The sequence below is a fragment of the Stegostoma tigrinum genome, chromosome 2, assembly GCF_030684315.1.
Source record: "Stegostoma tigrinum isolate sSteTig4 chromosome 2, sSteTig4.hap1, whole genome shotgun sequence".
Lineage (NCBI taxonomy): Eukaryota > Metazoa > Chordata > Chondrichthyes > Orectolobiformes > Stegostomatidae > Stegostoma > Stegostoma tigrinum.
The window spans coordinates 37867060-37888716 of NC_081355.1; the positions used below are offsets into that span (position 1 = coordinate 37867060).

The 21657-nt window shown below is 39.7% G+C and overlaps 1 protein-coding gene across 1 annotated transcript; it reads left to right on the forward strand.

The window, feature by feature from the left end:
- The first annotated feature begins 3731 nt into the window (after positions 1–3731).
- mylipa (myosin regulatory light chain interacting protein a) lies at positions 3732–20787 on the forward strand. Its single transcript, XM_048523625.2, has 7 exons — positions 3732–4258; positions 4810–5000; positions 9440–9625; positions 9987–10184; positions 10487–10651; positions 11353–11770; positions 11983–20787. The coding sequence occupies exons 1-7, from the start codon at positions 4172–4174 to the stop codon at positions 12070–12072; spliced, it is 1335 nt and encodes a 444-aa protein (XP_048379582.1). The 5' UTR covers positions 3732–4171; the 3' UTR covers positions 12073–20787.
- Positions 20788–21657: the final 870 nt, after the last annotated feature.

The following is a 21657-nucleotide window of genomic DNA, read 5'->3' on the forward strand; positions in this document are numbered from 1 at the left end:
CAGTGTGGAGCTAGAGGAACACAGCAGGCCAGGCAGCATCAGAGGAGCAGAAAAGCTGACGTTTCAGGTTGGGACCCCAAAACGTCAGCTTTCCTGCTCCTCTGATACTGCCTGGCCTGCTGTGTTCCTCCAGCTCCACGCTGTGTTATATCTGACTCTAGCATCGGCAATTCTTACTATCTCTGAGGGAAAAGATAGCCTATTTCTGCTCCTATTTTGTATAACCACAGCCATCTTCCCTTATGTTGCTCTTAGAGACAGGCAACATGGTCCAAATAGAGCAAAGGCTGTTTTTTGTGTTTTACTCAGAGAGGCAGAGGGAACCAGGTGTAAATGTGCATAAATCAGAGAAGGTAGCGGAGCAAGTTGAGGACATTGTTATTGAGGCTTATGGCATTACAAATTTTGTCAATAGGGCCATAGAATGTAAAACAAGTTAATTATGTTGAAACTGTATAAAACATTATTTTAGTTTCAACTGGAGTGTTGGGTCCGGTTCTGGGTAGCACATTTTAGGAAGGCTGAGAAGGCATTATGAATGGAACAGAAAAGATTCACAAGAATGGTTCCAGGAAGGGGAACACTAACTACATTAACTGGAGAAAGAGGGGATACTTGTTCATGTTTGGATAATGTTATGCACCATTCATGACTCCTTAGATACTGAAGCAGTCCGTGCCTGAATGCAGTAAGACGTGGACAATATGCAGGCTTGGGTGACAAGTGACAAGTAACATTTGTGCCATACAAATGATCAGGCACTGATCGACTCCAACTAGAGAAAATCTAACTGTCATCCCTTGACATTAAATGACGTTATTATCACTGAATCCCCCACTACCAACAATCTGGGCGTTACCATTGATCAGAAACTGAACTGGACCAGCCACATAAATATTGTGGCTACAAGAACAGGTTGGAAGATATGCAGGTTAGGTGGACTGGCCATGCTAAATTGGCCTATAGTGTCCAGGGAGGTATAGGCTAGGTCGATAAGGCATGTTAAATGCAGGGTTACAGGGATAAGGCCAGGGGTTAAGGCTAGGTGAGATGCTCTTTGGAGGGCAGTGTAAACTCAATGGGCCAAATGGCCTCTTTCTGCACTGTTGAGAGTCTCTTATGCTATGAGAAGCAGTGAGTAACTTACCACTGACTCCCTGAAACCTGTCCACCACCTACAAGGCACAAGTCAAGCATATGATGGAATACTCTCACCTACCTGGATGACTGCAGCTCCAACAAAGCTTGAGAATCTTGACACCGTCCAAACTGAGGTTTTTGAGGAAGTAGTCAAAGAGATTGATGAGGGCAGAGTAGCAGACATTGTTTATATTTCAGATATTGGATTTAAGTAAAACCTTTGACAAGATCCTGCATGGTAGAGTATTTAGTAAACTTACATCATATGGGATTCAGGGTGAACTTACTGAATGGCCGAACAAAATTGGGTCAAGCTGCTTGGCCTGCTGTGTTCATCCAGCTTCACACTTTATTATCTTATGATGGTGGAGGGTTGTTTTTTGGACTGTAGTCCTGTGACCAGTGGTGCTCTACCGGGATCGGTCTGGATCCCCTTCTGTTTGTCATTTATATAAGTGATTTAAGTGAAAATTTGAAGGCAAGGTTAGTCATTTTGCGAATGATACCAGAATTGGTGGTATAACAGACTGTGAAGAAGGTTATCTAAGATTACAAAGAGACCTTGATCAATTGGGTCAATGGGCTGATGAGTGACAGATGGAGTTTAATTTGGATAAATGTGAGGTATTACAATTTGGTAAAACAAACAAGGGCAGGACGTGTACAATAAAAAGTAGGTCCTTTAGTAGTGTTGTAGAACAGAGAGACCTCGACGTTCAGGTTGTTTGAAGTTTGCATTACATCTAGTCAGGGTGATTAAGAAAGTGTTTAGCATGCTTGTCTTCATTGCTCAGATCATTGAGTATATGAGTTGTGCTACGTTGGTGAAGCCTCTTCTTGGAATACAATGTCTAGTTCTGGTTGTCCTATTATAGGAAGGATATTATTAAACTGGACAGGATTCAGAAAGATTTATAAGTATGTTGCTGGGAATGGAGTGTTTGAGTTATATTGGAGAGGCTGGACAGCCTGGGACACAGTGGAGTGTATGAGGTTGAGGAGTGACCTTATGGAGATTTATAAAATCATGAGATGTTTAGGTAGGGTGAATGACGAGTGTCTTTTCCATGGGGTGAAGGATTTCAAGTAGAGTGGGCATATTTTTGAGGTGACAGGAGAAAGATTTGAAAGAGATATAAGGGTCTTTTTTTTGGAATAAATTTCCAGAGGAAATGGTGGATGCAAGTATAGCTGCAATGTTTTAAAGACCTTTTGAGAAGTACACAAATAAGAAATGTTGAAAGGGTTATGTGCCAAGCGCAGGCATGTGGGAGTGGTTTAGTTTGGGATAATAAAGTGTGGAGCTGGATGAACACAGCAGGCCAGGCAAGCAGCATCTTAGGAGCACAAAAGCTGATGTTTCGGGCCTAGTCCCTTCATCAGAAAAGGGGGATGGGGAGAGGATTCTTAAATAAATAGGGAGGGGGGGGGAGGCGGACCGAGGATGGATAGAGGAGAAGATCGGTGGAGAGGAGAGTATAGGTGGGGAAGTAGGGAGGGGATAGGTCAGTCCTGGGAGGATGGACAGGTCAAGGGGGCGGGATGAGGTTAGTAGGTAGGAGATGGAGGTGTGGCTTGAAGTTGGAGGAGGGGATAGGTGAGAAGAAGAACAGGTTAGAGAGGCGGGGACGAGTTGGGCTGGTTTTGGTATGCAGTGGGGGGAGGGGAGATTTTGAAGCTTGTGAAATCCACATTGCTACCATTGGGCTACAGGGTTCCCAAGCGGAATATGAGTTGCTGTTACTGCAACCTTCGGGTGGCATCATTATGGCACTGCAGGAGGCCCCGGATGGACATGTCATCTAAGGAATGGGAGAGTTAAAATGGTTCGCCATTGGGAGGTGCAGTTGTTTATTGCGAACCAAGCGTAGATGTTCTGCAAAGCGGTCCCCAAGCCTCCACTTGGTTTCCCCAATATAGAGGTAGCCACAACGAGTACAGCGGATGCAGTGTACCACATTGGCGGATGTGCAGGTGAACATCTGCTTGATGTGGAAAGTCATCTTGGTGCCTGGGATAGGGCTGAGTGAGGAGGTGTGGGGGCAAGTGTAACACTTCTTGCGGTTGCAGGGGAAAGTGCCAGGTGTGGTGGGGTTGGAGAGGAGTGTGGAGTGGACAAGGGAGTCGCGGAGAGAGTGGTCTCTCTAGAAGGCAGGCAAGGGTGGGGATAGGAAAATGTCTTTAGTGGTGGGGTTGCATTGTACATGGCAGAAGTGTTGGAGGATGATGCGTTGTATGCGGAGGTTGGTGGGGTGGTTTGGGATAATGTTTAGTTTGGACTGAAGGGTCTCCTTCCATGCTGTATGACTATGATGTATTCTCCGTCCACTACTGATGCTCAGTGGCAGCATTGTGTAACACCAGTTTCCTTCCAAGCCACTCGCTATCCTGACTTTTCTGATGAAGGGTCTAGGCCCGAAACGTCAGATTTTGTGTTCCTAAGACGCTGCTTGGCCTGCTGTGTTCATCCAGCTCCACACTTTATTGTCTCTCACCATCCTGACTGATTTATTTGATTAGAGATTCCACGGAAAGAGCCTGTAATCCCACCGTGGCAGATCTCACTGAGAACACTGATGATCTCAGCGATAAAATTCTCACTGAGAGCCGGTGATCTCATTTGAAGAGACTCGATCCAGCTTTTTTCGGTTTTTCCCTTCAATCTACGTGTTTTCCTATTGGTCAGAGAGCAGTAATGCTTTTCTCCAATTGGTTTTCTGCTGTCTAGCTGACGTCAAGCCGGGTATTTGTGGGAAGAAACTAGAACCGAGCGTCTAGAACCTGGACGGCGGGCTGTATATGAGGGTACTATCTGCTCCTAGGTCCCGGAATCGAAAGCCGGGGGTTTCCACCGGGTCAAGGCCTGGAGCTGGACAGCTGTATGTGAAGGGGGCACAGTGCTTGGTACCGGCGGCCCAGGCTGGTCAAGCCCGTCTGAGTCTCGATGCCAGTTTGAGGGGAGGGAGTGGGGGTGCTATCCGCAGTATCGAAAAGGACAGTGATCCGGATCCCTGGGAGTCCTGCTATCGCCATGCTGTGCTATGTGACCAGGCCCGACTCGGTGGTGATGGAAGTGGAGGTGGATCCGAAGGCGAACGGCGAGGACTGTCTGAACCAGGTAAGGCCCGGATCGCTTCCCCGGATTTACTCTGTGCCACACGATCATCAGGAGCAGGAGTAGACCATTCGGTTTCCATCTCCGCCATTCGGGAAGGTTTCGTTTTTGGCCTTGACTCCACATTCCTGTCCGTCCTCTCCCGCGAATACCCCACAATTTATCGCTGATCAAAAGACCCACGTTGATTATTAGAGCTTGGTCCCGATGTAACGTCCTTTGGATTTTTTCTCAAAGTCGAACTGCCCATTTGAATTGTTACGTTCTTTTCTAAAGTAGATATTGTTTTTAAATCTGCCCTTCCTCCCCATGTTTACAACCAGTTAACTTTCTTAAGAGCAGATTGTAGTACCCTCTGCTTTGTTTTGCCTCGGGTTCCCACTCACTCGTTGCGGCGGAGGGAATTTATCGTTCTGATTTGGGAGTTTACATTTTTCTTTTTAATTTTAGAGGTAGGGAGGATTAGTCTGTGTATTTTGGAAGATGGGACGGTAATTCAATCATCCCTTTTTTTTTCAAATAGTGTAAGGGGGTCTCTCCTTTCTCTTGCCCAGGTCTGCCACAGGCTCGGCATTATAGAGGATGACTATTTGGGTCTGCAGTACTCTGCGAACAAGGGGGAGACACTGTGGTTGAACCTGAGGAACAGAATCTCTCAACAGATCGAAGGGATGCCTCCTTATAGATTCAAACTCCGAGTTAAATTTTTTGTGGAACCTCATCTCTTACTTCAGGAGCAAACTAGGTGTGTTTCTTAATAAATTGGAGCTTTTTGTTGGCTTAAATGAAATATTGATACTTAATCTTCTTACTTTGCGTTTCGCATGTGTTTTTTTTAAAATCTCGTTGTATCGACTTGAACAAACTTAATGATTCCTTGCTAGCCTGTTCTTGTACTTTCAGATGACCGATAGTAACCTCGCCATTGCAGTGTTATTATGGGTCATAGTTGCAGAAACTAGCGTTCTAACTGTAATCAGGCACTACTGGGTCCTAGCGCTCCGAGCTCATTACGTTGAATTTATTCTAAATCTCGGGTTTAGCTGAACTGATATGCGTGTCGGTGTGGTATCGGCAATTTTGATTCTGTTTTAACTAATTTGAGGTAAATGTCAGATTCGGACATCCACCTTAGTTCACGAAAAATTCTTTGAAAGAGATTCTTGGGGAATGGAGTTTTTTTTAGTTGAAGAATAGTGGTAAACGAGTGAAAGCTTGAAATAATTTTCCAAAAGTGGTGTTGTGTAGTGTTTAGTGCAAGAATTGAAACCAGACAGAATGGTTTATTTCTTAAAGCTTGTATGAATTACCATTGATCTACAAAGGCTTTGGTTTGACTGAATTGACAGGGCATTGTTTTTAACCTAATGCAGAAAAGTGTACTTTTTTTTTCTTGTTTAGCTTTGGGCATGTGGGAGGACAATTCTGTCATTGCTGGTTTTGGTACGACTGTGGTCCAGCTCTGCCCCACTATTCCCCAGTGCAAGCTCTATTAAATGCTGTCTCTTGTAATAAGTTCTCAATTGAGTATTGAGAGAAGCAAAACCGCCACCAGCTTTGCATAAACTTCGGGTGTTATGTCCATGGTTTTATTGCTTGGCTGTGTTTTTAATGTCTTGTGGTGATTTTATTTGATCCCAACCCGAATAGTTTAAATGTCAGATCTTGGCTCTTCCACCAATGAATTTGAATATATTCAGAAACTTTAAGTCTAACTAACAAAATGTGAAACAAAAAAATTACTTTTGTTTCATTTTGAGTGAGTTGACTGTTTGTTACCTTTGCTGACTGTTTACTCCCTGGTGTAAAGCCACCCATGGTGTTGCCACTGGGCCATAGTACAGCAAGAAAATAAGTAGGTTTTGATGTCAAGATTGGTAGCTTCTGCTTCAAGATATTTGTTCTTTTTTCTGCTGGTTTCAGAACTAAAATTGCAGGATGATTGAATATAGCCTGCAGGCAATTTTCTTTTTGTCCCCGGCCAAACCAAAACAGTTTCTCCCTGAAATCAACAAACAGCAAGTATGTTATCTAGTCTGTAACTTTTTTGCTGTTGAATTAGCTAGTTGTCAGCAAAATTACTAGATATGGTGGGAGTAGCTCACCTCACTTGTACTGTGTCCAAATCAAGCAGAGATCAAAACTTTTTTTCAACGAATCATATCTTGCATTCAGTTCTTGATGGCAGTTCAGTTTAACATACTGTCTCATCGCCACACTGACTATTTTCTTCAGCTCCCAACACAACAAAGAGGCTTGCATTTATGTCATGTCTTTCAGGACTTTTTTTAGTCATCCTACAAACAGTTGTATGGCGGATCTGTGTTTGCTGTGAGCTAAATATTAGCCAGGGCATTAAAGAGATTTGTAATAATGGTGGAAGTTTTTAACATCCACATACTTGACTATTTTGAGTCCAGCCTGTTCTGAGTCTAAGACAAGAGTCCTATCCATTGAGTCTTGGCTGCCAGCTAAGGTGTCCGACTGATAGTATATTTTACAGCTGTTCCATTGTTCTTGTCTTGACTGTATTTTAAGTGAAAACTTTGTACTGATTAATTTTGTCCTTTTTTTTAAAAATTTTTTTTGGATGTTTGAGCACCACTTGGTCTATGTGCTCCCTTGATCAGTAACTATTCATAATGTGCTAATGTTGAAGTAGGGATCATGCAACTGGACCATCTAGATTTTGTCACCTTCCGATAAGAACTTGAAATTGATCAGGTGCCTGACTTATTCTAGAATTTCATCAGATAAATGAAGAAACATTGGACAGAGGTGTGAGTGCAAATGCGTTCCTGAAATCGACTGGTTTTTGATGTCAAGTTTAAATTAGTCTGCCAAAAAAAACCCCTGACCCATGGGGTGTATCCAATCCAGTGAAAAGAAAAAAAAAACTTACAAATCAGTTGCTGAAAAGGAAACACAGTTTCGATATCACAAAAACCATAACAGTCAACAGTACAATTCAATATCAAACATTAAGTTACATGACTAACAAGAAAATACAAAAATTCCAGAATACAGTGAATAACCCAGAGTCCAGCAGGCTAATAATTTCTATATTGAATAAAAAAATTAATTCTTAGTAATGCCCTGCTTTCTCAAATGTCACTTCAATATCAGTACCTCAAACAAAATTCTAAATCAGACCACCTGCTACAAAAGCCATGTAAAAGGTTTTTGCTGAAAGCAAACTGAATTCACTGCCCTGAATGTTTTGAAACTTGGTTTTAATTCTGACCCTGAAGGAATCCTGGAACTTTATCTTTTATCTGTATGTAAACTGTCATCTTGCACAAAATGTGAGTGAGCAATTTGTAGATAAAGTTTTTCTGGCATAGCACTCTCGGGGTTCACTGTGCATTTGCTCTGGCTTCCAATTGTGTGGCAGCTGTTGAAGAATTGACAATAACTGTGGTCCTGTTTCAGAATCCATGCTGGGGGGAAAAAAAAGTGCAATTTTGCTTTGAAGATGAGGTATCATTCTTTACTACTGGCCTTTTTACATGGCTTTTGTAGCAGGTGGTTTGATTTTAGAATTTTGTTTGAGGTACTGATGTTGAAATGACATTTGAGAAGGCAGGGCATTGCTAAGAATTAATTTTTTGGGTTATTCACTGGATTCTGGAATTTTTTTGTATTTTCTGTTGGTCGTGTAACTTAATGTTTTGGATATTGAATTGTACTGTTGACTGTCATGGTTTTTGTGATATCGAAACTGTTTCCTTTTCTGTTGCCAGTTGATGCATGCTTGTCCTTTAGTAACCTTTTGTTTACATTGTCAACATTTGACCGAGAGTAACCTCTTGCAAATATGGTGTTCTGGAATTATTAATGTCTTTTAGCTAAATGAGATAATAACCAACTTTCAACATGTACTGTTGATCTTCCAATTTTTAAAATTTGTTACTTTTGGATTCTTGTGGCATTTGTGATAATTACTTTGGGCACCAAGTTTTAATGCTATTGTCATACTTATTCCGGGGGCTAGCCTAAATGATTTGTCTGCTCTTGCATTTGCCTTTTGTTTTCTTTAGACTGTCTGGACAATTGTTTCCCTTTGTTACCTTGTCCCCAAGTTCACATGGACTCATGTCTCTGGTAATTTTGCTTTTATATCTTGCCCTTCCCACACTGCCTTCCGTGGCAGTGTTTTGCCCTCTAGAATTTGACAGTGTACCATTTATTTTGCATTCCTCTGGTTCTTTTAATTGTGCTTCAAAGCATTGCGTGCAGATTGCCCTCTGCTGTTATTGAAATTGGAATGATGTTCCACTTTGAATTCAAAGTTGTGTGTAATGGAGCTAGTTATCTTCTGTTTCTTGCTTAGCAAGGTAAATTCCCAATTTTCATTTCTCAAACAGTTTGACTGTGTGCCAAATACCATCTACCACCACTAAGTATATCATAGTTGACTGAAGTTTCACTGAAGTTATGTGAAAACTCTTAATACTGTTGCTTAATGTAGCACATAAATCAGAGATTTGTATTCATGTGATGGGGAGGATATGCATCAAAAGAATGCATTTCACTGGAAATTGCTTGAGTTTGAAGTTACCCAGCTCCATTAGTTTCTGAAATTTTATTTATGGAGTGACAAAACTTGTTTATCTATCTGAACAGACCTTGACAGATCTGCTGTATTTGTGGAAGCTATTCTGTTGGCTCCATTTCCCATGGGTAGATGTTACTCGTAAAGGAAACCACAGTAATGACTTCTTTAGAAGTTCAATTTCCCACTTCTACAGTGTGGAAAAACAAATTAACTTGGGGATTTCAAATTATGGCAGGTGAATTTAAATACGATCTGTCGCCCCTTGTCCTGCCCAATGTTGGCTAATTCCTGAATCTTGCATAGAAATATTAACATAAGTGTCATATTGGCTAAAAGTTCAGTAGGAATTACTGAAAGTAATGTGCTTAAAGCAGTTTGTGTTTTTTAATCAAAGGTTTAAACCTTCTTGGTTAAATCGTAAGTTCAAATGAATTCCAAGGTAGTAACACATTTTGTGGTGGTTCTCCTATTTTCTCTAAACAAACATTACTTTTTATATATTATTATCAAACTCCACCTGGGCTTTGTTTTCCTAAACTGTAGTACGGATTTGTACTGAATAAACGTTCTAAAATCTCTATGGAATGAGTTTTCTTAATCATTTTTATCCCTCCCTCAAACTCTAGGCATCAATTTTTTCTACATGTCCGGGATGACCTCCTAAACGGACGCCTGCTGTGTTCACCAGAGCAGGCTCTGGACTTGAGTGCACTTCTAGCACAAGTTGAATTTGGAGACTACAATCAAAACACTGCCAAGTATTGTTATGAAGACCTCTGTGCGAATGAATTAAACACTACCACTTTGAACAGGTGAGTCAGCTGGATAAAGTTGCATTCAGCCACCTCTTGTTTATTCTAGCAACTTTGGATAAGCCTGACCTTTTCCAAGAGTTCTGAAAAATCCTTTGGCCAATCTAAGCTTGTAATTTTAAAGTTTACTATGCTTCTGTATTTTCCTTTTGTCTTAAAATCATAAATTGCCTTTTTTGAAAGAAAGTGCCATTAAAGTAAGCTTAACTGTGTGCAAAATGTTCTGTTTTGGAAGAAATGGTTGGACTAAGTGTTTTTGTCTCTTTCGTAGCATGCTTTGTAACGGGGAGCAATGACTTCCCTTTGTCCTTCCTTCCTTCTTACCCTTTAAGTAATACAAGCACTGCTTTTGTTTCAATAGTATTGTTGTGAAACACAAGGAATTGGAAGGAATGAGCCCATGCAGAGCTGAGTACCGACTTCTCCAGATTGCATGCACACTGGAACACTATGGTGTGGAATGGCATTCGGTAAAGGATGGTGATGGACAGAAGTTGATGATTGGAGTGGGTCCTGAAGGCATATCTGTTTGCAAAGAAAACTTAAACCTAATTAACAGGCTAGTTAACTTCTTGGTTTAACTGTAAGGATGTTTTTATTTTTGCATGTGTTTTTAGATTATGTAATCCCTTTTTAAAGTTGACTACTGGACAGTTATCATAATGGTTAAACTAAGAGCATTTCTCTGCAGAGTGCAGCTGCTATAGTCCAGTCTCATTTCTCTTTCCCCTGCTGCTGGCTGACTGTATCAACTGAATGATTTTTAAGAAATATGTTTAGTTAGGAAGATGTTAATGTGTAACTGGAATTGCCGATTTGATTTCAATAAACTCTTTGAATGTTCTGATTTTTACCCTACAGGATTTCATACCCTATTATCCAGATGGCTACTCAAACTGCAAAAAATGTTTATCTTACAATCACAAGGGAGCCTGGCAGCAGTGTAGTCCTAATATTGAAGCTGATCAGCACTAGAGCAGCAAGTGCCCTTTATCGTGCGATAACTGAAACCCATGCATTTTACAGGTATGCTATTACTGCAGTTTTGGTTTCATTCCTGTAGACCTTTTGTTAACTACAAGGAGAGTTGTAGTCATTCCAAGTCTTCTTGTAGTTTTATTTCTTACACTTTTGAGAGAGTTGATGTTTATCATGGAAACTGAAATATTGAGTCCCATTTAAGAAGTGTACACATCCTGTGTGATATCTTCATATGAAGAGCAATAGTCTTTTAAACAACCTCAGGTGTTGTATTGGCTGTTATATATGGTCCTTTTATTTGCTTTTTTTTGATGGGGCCACTGGGGAGGAAGGTTTTCTTACTTAGATGTGACTTGCAGGCATTTCGTAATATCTGATTCTTAATGCCCTCTGAAATGGGTTAGTAAGCCACCATGGTTATAACAGACCACTATAGAAATACTGCAACAGTTCAAAGATGGCTCACTACTACCACCACCACCTCAGGGCAATTGGGGACGAGCAATAAGTGTTGGCTATGTCAGCAATGCTCGACATATCATTCAAAAATTTTCTTGAAGCAGGGCTTCCATAGACGAATGCAGTTTGTTTTAAAGTCACAAGGCTTTTGGTTTTTAAAAGCAAAAAAAAAGTTATTTGGAACAGTCTCAGCAATATGATGTACTTTTACTACAACACTTACATTTTTAAAATATTGGTTGTTGTTGTTGTCATTTGGTGTTTAACTGAATTAGTATCCTCTTCAGGTGTGATACTGTGACAAATGCTGTCATGATGCAATACAGCAGAGATTTCAAGGGCCATCTTGCTTCTTTATTTCTCAATGAAAATATCAATCTGGGTAAGAAATATGTTTTTGACATCAAACGCACATCCAAGGAGGTGTATGACCATACACGAAGAGCTTTGTATCATGCTGGCATTGTAGACTTTGTTCCACACAATCGAGATGGCCAGAACTCTCCACTTAAATCTTCAGAGCACGAATTGAACTGTAATAGTTGTGAAGGGGAGAACTGCCAGCAAAGTCAGGTGCTTCAAGAAAAGATTCGAAAACTTAAAGAAGCGTTATTGTGCATGGTCTGCTGTGGTGAGGAGATTAATACTGCCTTCTGCCCCTGTGGACACATGGTTTGCTGTGGTTCTTGTGCTAATCAGCTACAGGTAAGATTTTGTTTTTTTATTGTTTCAATAACTTGCTGGTATCTATCTGAACCAACTTTCCATAGGGAAGTTTACCCTTCAGTTTTGCACATAACTTAGGACTTGTGTAATTTACCTCTGAAATGAAAATGGTCAAAGGTGTATCTAAAAAAAAATTGGTCTTTAATTACTCAATTACTTTGTTTAACTTCTAACTTTTTTTTAAAACCTAGGCCTGTCCAGTTTGTCGATCTGACATTGATCACATTCAGCAAGTATTCCTGCCCACGTGTGCCAGTCTCCTCAACCTCACTGTAATTTGAACATTTATGGGTCAGCAGGTCTGACTGTATATGATTTTCAGTGATTGTACACTACAGAAGAAACTAGAAAGCACTCTGACGTTTGGTCACACAAATGCAGCAGCTTGTTCTGGCTCACTTTTCTGTTCTGTGGATAATGAAAGGTTTTGGCAGAACTGTGCCAAAACACTGAAGATTCTTGAACAAACCTCTGCCACAGATGATTTTGTAAGGCTGGCAGCTTTAAAGCCAACTGCTAAACTCTACCAGTTGACAAGAAGATTTTTGTACTGTAGTATTTTCTTCCGGAAGCTTGTAATGGAGAAGTAATGACACTGCCTCAGCAATTTTCTTTAGCTGAATCTTATTTTGTTTCTTGGATTATTCATCCATAGTGTTAGAACTTTTATGTTTTGACATGCTTTTTAAAAATGTTTATTTTTAAACCTTTTTGTAATTTCACATGTAAATGACACCAAAACTTAACAACAGCATTGGTGCAATGGAGCAGAATTATTTGCAATGTGTAATAGCTTTATTTGTCCTTAAACATATTGCAGGGTGGAAAATATTGCATGTTAAACCTGTTTTTAAATTCTGAACATATCTGCAATATGCATATCCAGTTGTTCAATACAACTTCTCCCTGCCTACTCCTAAACCCACCAAAAGACATGACAAAAATGCTGAAGTATGACTGCAAGGAGTTGTTTTAAAAACCAGGTTTGTTGCTGAAATTCTCCACCCTGAAGCGCATGGTCAGTATATCTTTCAGATGCAATGACTTTGTGCGTGTGTGTGTGTGTGTGTGTGTGTGCGTGTGTGCGCGCGCACGCGTTAGGAATAATCTACAGTGTCACTTTATTGAGGAATTTCCAAAATGTATTATTCATAGGGTTGCCTTAATGTAGCAGCAATGATAGATTCCATCTGTTTCTGTACAGATCTGGTTCTTTGCACAATGTTTCAGACTTAAAATATATATATATATATATATAGTTGATTTGTCATGTTAGTGTGTAGCCTCTTGCTGAAAGGGATATCTATTTTTTCACTTTGTATAAATTAGGTTTATTTCCCTTTCAAGAAAATTGCCTAAGCTACATTTAACTCTGACTTTTTATATTCCTTTTTAATTAAAAAATGTCAGAAGTTTTTGTATTAATTGAAGTGCTTTGGTTTCAAAGTATCATTTGTAAAACATTTTTTTAATGCTTCTCTCAAATGGGACACAATAGGCTATAATTGGATGCCCAGGTGGGTTTCTCATTTCCCTGTTCCAGTTACTGATTTTACTCCTAAGCATTGACTTGTATTGCTTGAGTATACTTCTATCTTGCTGTCAGATCTCGGTGTGGTGGGTTTTTGGTTGGCATTCTTCTGTACTTACAATGAAGGCATGCTTTTTCAAAAAAAGTCTTTTCAGGTTTGCAGTTTCATAAGTGAGTATGAGAAACTGTCCTGAATTTAATTCCTACCTCCTATTGTGTTGAATTGTAAAATGTCCTGAGGCCTAAATTTGGGGTCTTTTTATTGGCTTGGGATGTCCAGTATGCTTCACAGCCAATGAATGTTAAATGTAGCCACAGGTATAATCATCATAGAGCAGCCATTTGCATTCCCAACTGCCATAAGCAACAATAAGATATCTAACTAGTTGTTTTATTAGTTAAAGTATAATGTATTGATTCAAAAGTTATTTCAGTGCAATATCCTGTATGAATTAATGAAGTGTAAACATAAGGCAATCATAGATCTGTAAGAATAAGAGGCTTCTAACATTAGGAGATTTCTACTTTCTAGATGTAGACAGGGATTGCCATTGTGTTAAGGGCTTGGATGGGGAGGAAATTGTGTTCAGGACAACGTTCTCAAATGTGGATGGCCCTTCTAGAGAAGGGGCAAAACTCCACATCCTTTAAGGAAATAAGGCAGGGCAAGTGAATTGGAGGTATCATGGATAGTGAAGAAAGTTACTGCAGAGTACAATGGGACCTTGATCACATGGGCTGAGGAGTGGCAAACGGAATTGAATTCAAATATGAAGTGCAACATTTTGGAAAGGCAAATTAGGGCAGGACATATACATCTAATGGTAAGGTCCTGGGGAGCGTTGCTGAACAAAGGAACCAAAGAATGCACGTTCATAATTTCTTGAAAGTAGAGTCACACATAGACAGGATAGTGAAGGTGTTTGGTATGTTTGCCTTTTATTGGTCGGTGCATTGAGAATAGGAGTTGGGAGATCATGTTGCAACTGTATAGGACATAAATTCGACCACTACTGGAATACTGCATGCAATTCTTGTCTACATGCTACAGGAAGGATTTTGTGAAACTTGAAAGAGTTCAGAAAAGACTTACAAGGATGTTGCCAGGGTCAGAGGGTTTGAGCAAAAAGAAGTTGAATAGGCTGGAGATATTTTCTCTGGAATTTTGGAGGCTGAAGAGTGGCCTTATAGAGATAAAAAATTCATGAGGGCACGGATAGGGTGTGTTGACAAGATCTCTTCCCAGAGTGGTCCAAAACTAGAGGGTATAGGTTTGACGTGAGAGGAAAGCTTTTTTAAAAGACCAAGGTGGCAACTTTTTCGTACAGAGGGTGGTGTGTGTATGGAATGAACCAGTAAAGAAGTGGTGGAGGCTGGTACAATTAAAACATTTAAAAGGCATCTGGATGTATATATTCATAGGAAGAGTTGAGGGATATGGGCCAAATGCTGGCAAATGGGGCTAGATTTAGCTAGGTAATCTGGCCAGCCTGGACAAATTGGACTAACGAGTTTGTTTCAGTGCGGTACAACTCAATGACTGAGGTGCTAGTGGGGGTGCGCTTTCGGGCTAGTGACTATAATTCTATTAGTTTTAAAACAATTATGGAAATGGATAGGCCTGGCCCACAAGTTGGGGCAAGGCTAATGTTGACGGTATTAGACAGGAAGTTTCAAAAGTTGATTTTTAGGGGTGGCTGTGTGCAAGTAAAAGGATTTCTGGCAAGACAGAGGCTTTTAAAAGTGAGATAATGCATGTTCAACTACAATAAAGCTTAGTCAGTCATTTTCATTTTGAATAAGCAGGCAAATGCCAATATGAACTGGTACAATTTATTTTCTTAGACTGTGCCGCTAATAAATTCAGAAGTTACTGCTCAAGTTGTATTTAGGAGAGACTATTTAAAAAGGATGAAAGTCATTGCATCTGTATTTTTCCCGTTGCACCTCGGCTATTACAGCCTGTCATCTGTTGTTTTGAAGCACAATGAGCCTGACTGACTGTAGTCTCCTGTGCCTTTCTATGGATTGACACATGTACTATTACTTCTTTAGGGGGAACTTTGATTTCTTCTTTAAAAATAGGTTTAATTTCAGTGAAAGAACAGAAGTATGGAATTATTCCCAAATGCTACCCCCATTCCTTAATGTATTTCCCATAATGGACTTACATTCTAAATGGCGTTTTATTGTGAAATATTCCCTGACCTGTACTGAACTCTGACAGCAAACACAAATTGCCAAATGAACAGAGAAATCAAGCAATCTTTTTCACACCACAGCTATATGAGCAGCAGCATATTGTTAATAAACTGTTCCAAACACAAAACTGCAATGTTGAAATTTTGAGGGAATATACTGTATTAATGCCTTGAAAGGCAATATGCCTTAATTTCTGTCCAAAACAATAGTCTAGCATTTTTTACCTAATCATTGAAAAACTGATGTTTGTACTGAATTTGCATTCCCAGAAGGTATTTGATATAATGCCACATCAAAAGTGATTGCAGAAAATAATATCTCATTGTGTAGTGGATAGCGTATTGGCATAAATGGAGGGTTGACTGGCTAATAGGAAGCAGGGAATAATTATAATGATCTTTTTGAAGTTGACACATTAACAAAAATGCTGTGCCACAAGTAGTGCTAAGACCTCAACTGTTGTAAATTATCTAAATGACTTAGATAAAGGGGTGGGAGGTATGATTACTAAATTTGCTGGTAACACACAAATGGAGGCAGGCAAATAAGTTTGTGAAGAGGATACAAGGAGGTTACAAAAATTATTGATTGGTTAAGTGAGAAATGTGACAAACAGAAAAATGTGAAAGTTGCTCATTTTGCAGGAAGAGAAGAAGAAAAAAAAAAAAGCATCATGTAAGTGGTGAGAGATTGCAGAGCTCTGAGATGCAGAAGGATCTGCGTGTACTTGCACACGAATCGCAAGAGGTTACAATGAGGTACAGCAAGTAATGATGGCTAATCACAAGGGGAGTTTAACACAAGTAGCAAGGCTATGCTGCTATTATACAATGCACTGGTGAAACCACTTCTGGAGTCCTGCGTACATTATTGCTCACCTTGTGCAAGGAGAATGTGATTGCAATGGAAGCTGTTCGTTGAGGGTTTTCAGGAGGTAAGATTGGGTAGGCAAGGCACGTGCACGCGCGCACACACACACACACACTCCTGAAGAAGGATCACTGGACTCAAAAAAATTAACTGATTTTCCCCCCCACAGATGCTGCCAGACCTGCCAACGTTTTTGAGCAATTTCTGTTTTTGTTTCTTTTTGCTTTTTACTTAGGCTTGTGTCCACTAGAGTTCAGAAAAGTAACAACTTAACTGAAACAGACAAATCATAAAGGCTGTTAACAGTGCAGATGTGGAGAGGGTATTTCTCTGTGTGGGAGAATCTGGAACTTGAGGTGATAATTTTAAAAACCAGGGATTTCCCATTAGACTAATCTTTTACTCCCAGATGGTCGTGACTCCTTGGAACACTCCCTGAAAAGGTGGAAGCAGAGTCCTTTTAATAGTTTTAAAGCCCAAGTAGAGAGTTTTTTGTTGATAACGTTTCACGTTAGTGAGAATGGTTACCTTAAATTCACATTTTAATGTGAACAATTACCTATTTCTTTATCTTGCTCCTATTCTATGTAGTAATGCTTAATTTTTTAAAGTGTCATTTCTCTCACTACTTTGTACCTAAGCATTTTTGTATCCTAGGTACCTTGGTACTTAAGATGGTACCATGTGTGGCAGCATTATATACTTTTCACTATACTGCTGTATTTGAGTTCATGTGACAAAATCTAAAAATCTAAATAAATCAGATCAACCATGATCTTATTAAAGAGAGAAGCAGACTCTGGGTGGAATAACCTCTTCCTGCTACTGATTTGTATGGTCAAGTGTTTCTTTACACTGTCTAGACTCCTTTATGATTTTGAACACATCTTTCCAATTGCCTCCTTACCTCAAAATTAAAAACTGCAGATGCTTATATCTGAAATGAACAAAAACAAAAACAGAAATTTCTGGGAGGAACTCAACAGGTCCGGCAGCATCTGCAAAGAGAAAACAGTTAACATTTTGAGTCTGGTGACCTTCCTTCAGGTCCTTCCTATTTTGCCTTCTGTAAATGATAAATTCCAGGAACGGTTCTGATAAATCTTGTCTGCAATGCCTTCTCACCTTTTTATAAAAGTGATTCTCAGACGAAAATTAGTTGAGGCTAAATCATTATTTTGATGTTTCACAATAAGATCCATGTTTTCAGACTCTGTCTCTCTGTAAAGGTATTGCTATCCGCGGAGCAAGACCCGTACATATCCATAAAAAAACCCCACCTCCAATAAACAAAACTACACGTTATTAGCACAGGATGTGATTTTGAGAACCACGCATAGGGATTGTCTAATGTAGAGTTGAATAAGTACCTGATTTGGGGCAGCATAGTGGAGAAATTTCATACTGCCAGGGACCACAGTTTGATTCTGCCTCGAGTGATTGCCTGTTGTGCAATTTGCACATTCTCCTTGTGTTGGTGTGAGTTTCCTCTCACCGTCCAAAGGTGTGTAGTTTAGGTGGCTTGGCCATGCTAAATTGTCCAACATATCTAGGTATGTGGATTAGTCATGAGAAAAGCAGGGTTACAGGGACCAGAAAGTGGGTTGGGTCTGGTTGGGATGCTGTTTGGAGGGTCAGTGTAGATTCTAGACTGAATGGCCTGCTTCTACACTAGGGATTCTGTGACTGGATTTTTAAAAAAATTAGATGTTAAAAACAGTCAATTGAGGGGGGGAGCACACATTCATTGCAAGGAGGTTATTGTGCATTGTATTTTGTTTATGTTTGGTTTTATTTTCAACAAGCAAAAACGAGTTTAATTCATAACATGATGTGAATATAAACATTGTAACATAAAAGGCATCAAAAATCTCAGATTTTAGCCACGAGGGAATTTTCTCATATCTTCCATCTTTCTGATCTAGATTTTAGGCAAAACAAGAATAACTAAAACACAATCAATTCATTCTTAATTTTCACAATGTGAAAGTTAGATGACTTGTTTAGAATTCTCAATGTGAGTTTAGTGAGAGATAAAACTCCTTTTTCAGAGCTGAATATTTCTGATTAAATAAATAGAATGACATTTAAAATATCAACATATAATGATTTGAGCACTAAAAATGCACATATATTAGAAGACTGGCATTTCACTTGTCAAGTCTAGTTTGTTGAAGACTCCATAGCAGCCTTGGGAGGTCCAGAACGGTAATGGTCATTGTCATCATAGCTGTGTTGTTACTAGCTGAGAGAGTTTCTGGATTGTTTTACTGAATGAAATCATTGCTATTTGTGCACTGACACAAAAGCAGCTGCTCTGAAGTAACGCTTTGCTGCAGTTTGCAGTTATACATCCCAGTATATTTACTTAGGTTTCATCACAGCAGCAATTTCAAGGTGATAATGATAAATCACATGAAGTAACCAGCAATGCAAAACTGAACATACTGAATGTTAATTTTAAAATAAAGTATTTTCTTCTTTACAGAAATTTGGTATCATAGATCATTGCTTGGGCACTGAAGATAGAAATTTAACAGTGATCTGGCAGAGCAGATCAGCCACCCATTGCAGAATTTGTCAATTTTACATTTATTTGATTTTCAATGAAATAACATCAAGGCAGTGTGTAAATCAGGTGGATAGTCTGCTGCACCACCTGATCTCCCAGACACTAACAATGAAGACTTCCATTTACAGCTTGAGGAGGAAAGCAGGCAATTGGTTCTGTACAGGCAGCCTTTGATTACTCTTATTCATTTTTGCTGCTGTTTGTTTATTCATATTGTTCAACTGCTATTGAGCATGTTTATTGTAGCTGAATTGCTGTTTGTGTTGCACACCCTCAACATGAAGAGCACCCTTCCTGAGATAGGAGGACCAACACAATTCCAGCAGCAGCCACCTCAATTGAAGTGATGCTGCCTAGATGTGCCTAGCAGTCCTATAATGATCAGCAGCCCTTGGGTTTTGGGGAGGGGTGTGGGATTTCTTCCCCTCGGATCTTTGATCCCAAGAAAGGTCCACTACTTAGTTAAGCTGCTTATTGCTGCTCCATTTGGTGGACCTTACCAAAAATAAATGTAGGTCACTTGTCAGATGTTCAGCTGGCAAGCGAGACTACCATTATCTACATTAATTTCCATCTTCTGTGAGCGCCTCAAAATTTGTCTTCCTACCTTGCTTTGTATCATTAGCAAGTTGAGCAATAATTGTACTTAGTCCTTTCAGCTAAATCAATAATAATTGCAAATAGTTAAAGTCCTTGCACTGATTCCTGTATGTCTTGATTACTTACAGCTTGGCAAGCCCAACTTTCACTTCTGTTTCCTATTATTTTGACAAAATTTTACCTGTGCTAACACATGACCCTAACATCATGAGCTCTTTGTACATTAACTTTTTATGTGCTACCCTATCAAATGCTTTTTGGAAATCAAAATACACAATATCCCCTGGTTTCCCATTATCCACCGTGCCTAAAAAATCTTCAAGAGCGCCAGTAGATTTGTTGAATGTAACTTTACTTACATAAAACCATGTTAATTCTACTTGATTGTATTCTTCTTAACTTCCGTGCTTGGAGACGGGTCCTTGGTCATTATTTTCAGAATCACACCAAGGTTCTGTGTATTTTTCACTACAAAAGAGTCTGGAGGTAAGCCCTGAGTTAACCATATCCAGGATTGGGACTCAATCCCAAATTTTGAACTTAACCTGATCACATGCTAGCTATTTAATCAATGGAGGTCACCATCTCCCAAGGCCCTCTTGATACTAATGAGATTTTCTAAATGTCCTCCTGCAACTTCATTAATAATAGATTTCAACATTTTCCAAATGACAGATGTTGGACAAGCTAGCCTAAAGTTTCTTACTTTCTGTCTCCTTCATAACAAGGATGTTATGCATGTGACAAAAACAGAAAGTGCAGTGGGCATTCCTTGTGATCAAAGACCCCAGGATAAGAAATCCACCCTCCCCAAATCTGATGATAAGTCACTGGACTGAAAACATTAATTCTGCTTTCTTCTCACAAATGCTGCCAGCCCTGCCGAGTTTTACCAGCAATTTCTGTTTTTGATTCAGATTGCCAGGATCCACAATTCTTTGTTTTGTTGCATGTGTGGTTTTCCAATCTGCTGGAACCTTTCCAGAATCTAGGAATTTTCGAAGTTTGTGACCAAGGTATCCACAATTCCTGCAGCCACTCCTTTTATGATCGAAGGATACAAGCCATTAGGTCAGTGGACTTATTAGTCCTTATTCCCATTGATTTCCATTTTAGCCGTAGTGATTGAATTCAGTTCTGCTCTTTTCCTTCTGGTTTATTATTACTGAGATGCTTTAGCGTTGTCTACTGTGAAAATAAATACAAAATGTTTCTTCAAAACCTCTGCCATTTCCTAGTTTTTCTTATTAATTTCTTAGTCTAATCCTCTCTTTTGCTACTCATGTTTTATATAGTTGTAGAAGTTTTCATGATCTGTTTTATTTGTTCCTTGCACATTATAACGATCTGTTTTCTCCGTTTTTGGTCATCTTTACTGGTTTCTGAGATGTTACTAATTTTCAAACCTACCACTAATTCTCACAATCTTCTTTAAAAATAGAAAGAACTGCAGATGGTGTAGATCAGAAACAAAAATAGAAGTTTCTGGAAAAGCACAGCAGTTCCGGCAGCATCTGTGAAAAGAAATCAGTTAGTTAATGTTTCGGGTCTGGACCTGAAATGTTAACACTGATTTCTCTTCACAGATGCTGCCAGACCTGCTGTGATTTTCCAGCAACTCTTGTTTTTGTCTCTCTTTTAGATTTAATACAAACTTAAACTCCCTTAACTGGCCTCACTGCCTCTCTCTCTTCCTTGTTAATGCATCTTAAAACTTTTCACGTGTCTTAATATCTCCTTATGTGACTTGCTGCCAATCTTTGAATAACCTTAGTTTTAGGCCACTTAATTACATGTCAGATAGTAGGAACTGCCGATGCTGGAGTCTGAGACAACAAGGTGTAGAGCTGGATGAACACAGCAGGCCAAGCAGCATCAGAGGAGCAGGAAAGCTGACATTTTGGGTCTGGACCCTTTTTCAGAAATGGGGGAGGAGAAGGAGATTCTGAAATAAGTGGACAGATGGGGAGGCGATGATGAAAGTTGGATAGAGGAGCAGCTAGGTGGAGAGAAGACAGACAGGTCAAGGAGGCAGGAACGGAGCCAGTAAAGGTGAGTTTAGGTAGGGAGTTGGGATGGGGTTTGGTCAGT